Source organism: Medicago sativa, chromosome 8 (genome assembly GCF_051527215.1).
Source record: "Medicago sativa cultivar Bolivia chromosome 8, Bolivia_mono, whole genome shotgun sequence".
In the NCBI taxonomy this organism is placed as follows: Eukaryota; Viridiplantae; Streptophyta; class Magnoliopsida; order Fabales; family Fabaceae; genus Medicago; species Medicago sativa.
In genome coordinates this window covers 62,309,200-62,313,176 of record NC_140756.1, presented here as the reverse complement: position 1 = coordinate 62,313,176, position 3,977 = coordinate 62,309,200, and the positions used below count along the sequence as shown (strand labels likewise).

The window sequence follows — 3,977 nt, the reverse complement described above, 5'->3', positions numbered from 1 at the left end:
ATAAAAATGGTAATTTGACTAAACGTAAAGTGAAACGTCTAAAATTTGACAAAACGGACTAAAACGAACCAATGGCCTAAATGAGGTACTTTAAAGTAACCTCTCTCTGCCAAAATTTCGTGTGAAATGACCAAAATGCCCCTGAGACTAAAACGACTGAAAATGACTCAGATGCAAACTTTAAAAATGGATTTTTTACAAGAAATTGAAGCAAAGACTCATACAAGCAAAATTAAAAGACTCAGAGACAATTTTTAATATTTGAACAGAGTCTTGACACTTGAAATGACTAAAATGCCCTTAGGGGCAAAATTGACTCAAAATGACTTCAAATGCAATTTTTGACATGGGTTTTGACATAGAATGAAACAAAGACTTATTCAAACTATTTGGAAGGACTCAAACAAAATTTTGAAAGACTGAGAGAAGTTTGACATAGAAAATGACTAAAATACCCTTGTATGTGAATTTTGCAAATAACATTGAAACAACATGCAGAGAAAGATGCAATTGATCAGAGATAGTTCACATAACTTGAAATGCAAGAGGAGAAGAATTGAGTTAGTATTTTTAGGTCCAAAATTAGGGTATAACATGTTTTTGTTGAGGGGGTTGACAATGATATGTCATGTTATTTGGTTTGATAATTGTCATCATATAAGAACTTTCATTGATAGTTAAAGGAGCAACCGAATAATTCGGTAAGGAAATGTTAAAATAAGTGCAAATTGTTGGATAATGCATTACAACATTACCATTGAAGCTTAAAAAAAAACTCTTTTTATTAAAAAAAAAATTGATTCACTGCGGGGACGGAGATAGGGCAGGAATACCCGAACCATTGGGGACGGGGATCGTATTCAATTTCTCATCCTCGTTGGGTATGTGTAGGGTAACGGCTAAGTATACGGGAGTAGGGGACGGGGATGGGGAAGGCAAACCCCGTCCCCACCCCGCCTCATTGCCATGCCTATTGATTAAAGACGAATTAATTGATTTGTACAAAAAAAAAAAAAAAAAGATGAAGTAATTAATGAGAGTATATTATAGCATGCCTGCCAACCAGCTTCAATGGTGTTACGGTCATCTCCAGATGGATCAGATAAAATCCATATTTGAGCCAAGCTGAATTCTCCTTGGATCTCCACATTGGGGGCCCACACATTTATGTCAGCCTTTGCTCCATTGTAATCCCCAGTCACATACCCAAATGAATGCTGCATTAGTTCATTTTCAACAATATCATAAGGTTTAATTTGGAGAACAATTAAATCTAATATTGGTTTGTGGTTAAGTTTCTTGTTGTAGAAGATAAAAATAGTCAGAGCAAAGATTTAAATAAATGAAATCAAAAGAGAGGTCCATGATGAAAAACTAGTCATAGTTCAACTGTATGAAATTGCTACGTTGGATATATATGTATGTATGTACGTACGATTTTTGTGATTGCGTACCTCATGTTCAATGGTATTGCTGTCCATTTTAACTTGATTTAATTTTCTTCCAAATTTGCTAATAGAACTAGCTCTTAATATGTCTTGCTCTTTTGTTCTTCTAATTGGAATTGATTCTTCAGGACATGATCCACCATATAAGCTCCACACTTGATGATTATCACTGAAATTACCCATTTGGTTATACCCTTTTGGTCTTTTTGGATGACCCTGTATGAATATATGCATGAAAAATTCGAAAGGTAATAACTTAATTAACTTCAAAAAATATTTCTAAATATTAAATAATAAGGTTAAGAAAGAAAAAAAAAATAAGCAGAATTGCAATAGAGTTCATTTAACTTAATTTAAAGTTGAAAACTTTTTTTTTTTTTGTCATGTTAGCCCTTTAATTTATATTTAAAAATGAGAATAATTTTGGACTAAAAACTTCATTTTTTATCAAAATTACATCATAGTGTTTGTTAAAATATGTAATCCAACAAAATTAACATGACCCATTTTAGTTTTTATCTAAGAATATGATATTGTATACGTTATTGTCAATATGTGGGTTTAATCTTGGTTCTAAGAGGTGAAATATCATTTAATGATCACATACACAAATTTGTAACAAAAGCAGACTACGTAAAAAAAAAAACAAAATTTGGATCAACAATGTAAATATTTTTAAATATAATAAATGACTAATTTGAAAAGCAAAAAAAAAATATGTTAGTTCGGGTTTTCCTAAAAATAATATACCATTGGTTTCTTCCCTTTTAATAGAAGATGATCAAAAGCTGGTTGTTTATCAGACATAACACAATCTACTATGTCACCATCAGGACTCTGCATAAAAAATAAAAAATAAACACAAAAATTACATAAACACATTCATTTAAGTTATATTCCAATACTATTAGGAGTAAATAGGAGAAACAAAGAATTTAAGTTACCCTTAAAAATCCCTAAAAAAAAAAGTTGCCCTTAAAATTAAATTACTTAAATTCTCCCCTCCAAACGTACTACAAAAGTTTTGAGATTTATTTAAAAATACCTGAATTGTCTTAATAGGAGGCTTGTTAATCTGTTGAAGACGGTTTTTTATGGTCTTTTTCAACTTGTGAAATTTCTCTATTTGAAAATTTTCATTCTCTAATTGATGGCTACTTGTTTTGAAAGAGTAAATAGGAGAAACAAAAGAAACAAGGAGGAGATAGATAATTATGGAGCCAGAATCCATTGTTTTGCTGTGTTTTACTGGATTTTGGTTTTGTTCCATCCAACATTAATATGACTTGTTGATGATTTTTTAATCTTTTTTTATGTTAAATAATCAAAATATTAATCTGGTCAACGAAATTAAATTTTAGGTGGTATTAATCTGGTCAACCAAAATAATGTATTTAATTAATTTTATAAAATTTATTTTATTTTTACCAAAATGTTATAAAAATTATTTGGTAGCCATTCATTATAAAAAATTCATGTTATTTTCCATATTATTTTCCTTATAGTTTAACATTATGTTTTATTTATTGTTTAAGGGAACTAAATTTATTTTGTTAAATATGTTATCTATATCCCTAATTATAAGAACCTTTTGAGAATTTTTTTTGTCCCTTTTTATATTTACAACCAACTCTCTTAGTTCTAATTAATTTGTCAAAAGGGTTCTATATTTATGAACAATATTTTCATAAACCTAATTTAACAGTTTTTAGGTTAATGGAACAGACTCTGAAGAGTATAAGCATCTGAAAGATTCAAAATCTGAAAATAAGAAGACTTTGAAGACGTGAAGCTTCTGAAGATTCAGACTCTTAAGGCCACATCAACATCAGAATCCTCTAACTTGTTTTGTCGTCTTCTAGTGGAAGGTCATTGTCAAATCTGATAGTACAGTTTGTCTTCTTCTGACTGTGTGTAGAAACAACAAAGAATTTCAAGGACAAAGAGAATGAAACAGATAATTCATTTTGAAGCAAAAGAATTTCAAGTACCTTTCAACGGGCATTAACGAATTTAAGAAACATTTCAACGTCTCTGATCAAACTTCTCAAGGACTCAAATTTATGCGCTGACACCTCTTTAACGTCTCTTAGATTTCCCTCTATATAAGGACAATGAAATGATTCCTAAGCACAACTCCCAGAAAGATATGTTTTTCCTGAAGAAAAAAAATGCAAAGAATAAATTATGTTTTTCTTTCATTACTTGAGGACATGCATCAGTTTAAGTTTGGGGTTGTGATGACATGTCATCTTACGTTATTCTTAGCATGTTTTTTTGGTTATTTTCAGTAGGTTTTAGCAGCAAAAAGGAGGAGTATTAGAATAATTGCCTATGATTTTGGGATTTTTGTAATGTTTTCTATATTTGAGTCTGTAATTCTAGTTTTCTCGAAACATAGCAATTTTAGGGGTGTTTTGAAGTAAGTCACGAAGAAATCATGCAAATCGCCAAATCAAGAACATCTGAAAAAATTGTGAAGACTTAGGAAGATCAAGAATGAAGATTCAAGAGGCCTCAGGAGACTTA

At 30.4% G+C, this 3,977-nt stretch overlaps 1 protein-coding gene across 1 annotated transcript; it reads right to left on the bottom strand.

The window, feature by feature from the left end:
- Nucleotides 1-958: 958 nt before the first annotated feature.
- Nucleotides 959-2,679, bottom strand: LOC146900293 (protein neprosin-like). The gene is made up of 5 exons (XM_085736929.1): nucleotides 2,494-2,679; nucleotides 2,199-2,285; nucleotides 1,455-1,664; nucleotides 1,056-1,217; nucleotides 959-970 (listed from the first exon to the last, which is right to left on the bottom strand). The coding sequence occupies exons 1-5, from the start codon at nucleotides 2,677-2,679 to the stop codon at nucleotides 959-961; spliced, it is 657 nt and encodes a 218-aa protein (XP_085593055.1).
- Between the last annotated feature and the right edge of the window lie 1,298 nt (nucleotides 2,680-3,977).

Bases quoted from the DNA above. Each gene is read 5' to 3' on its own strand.
- LOC146900293 (XM_085736929.1), bottom strand. From the start codon at position 2,679: ATGGATTCTGGCTCCATAATTATCTATCTCCTCCTTGTTTCTTTTGTT. The intron at 1,665-2,198 runs GTATATTATTTT...ATATTCATACAG, and splicing joins TAAAAGGGAAGAAACCAATG to GGTCATCCAAAAAGACCAAA. The intron at 1,218-1,454 runs GTACGCAATCAC...GAACTAATGCAG, and splicing joins GCAATACCATTGAACATGAG to CATTCATTTGGGTATGTGAC.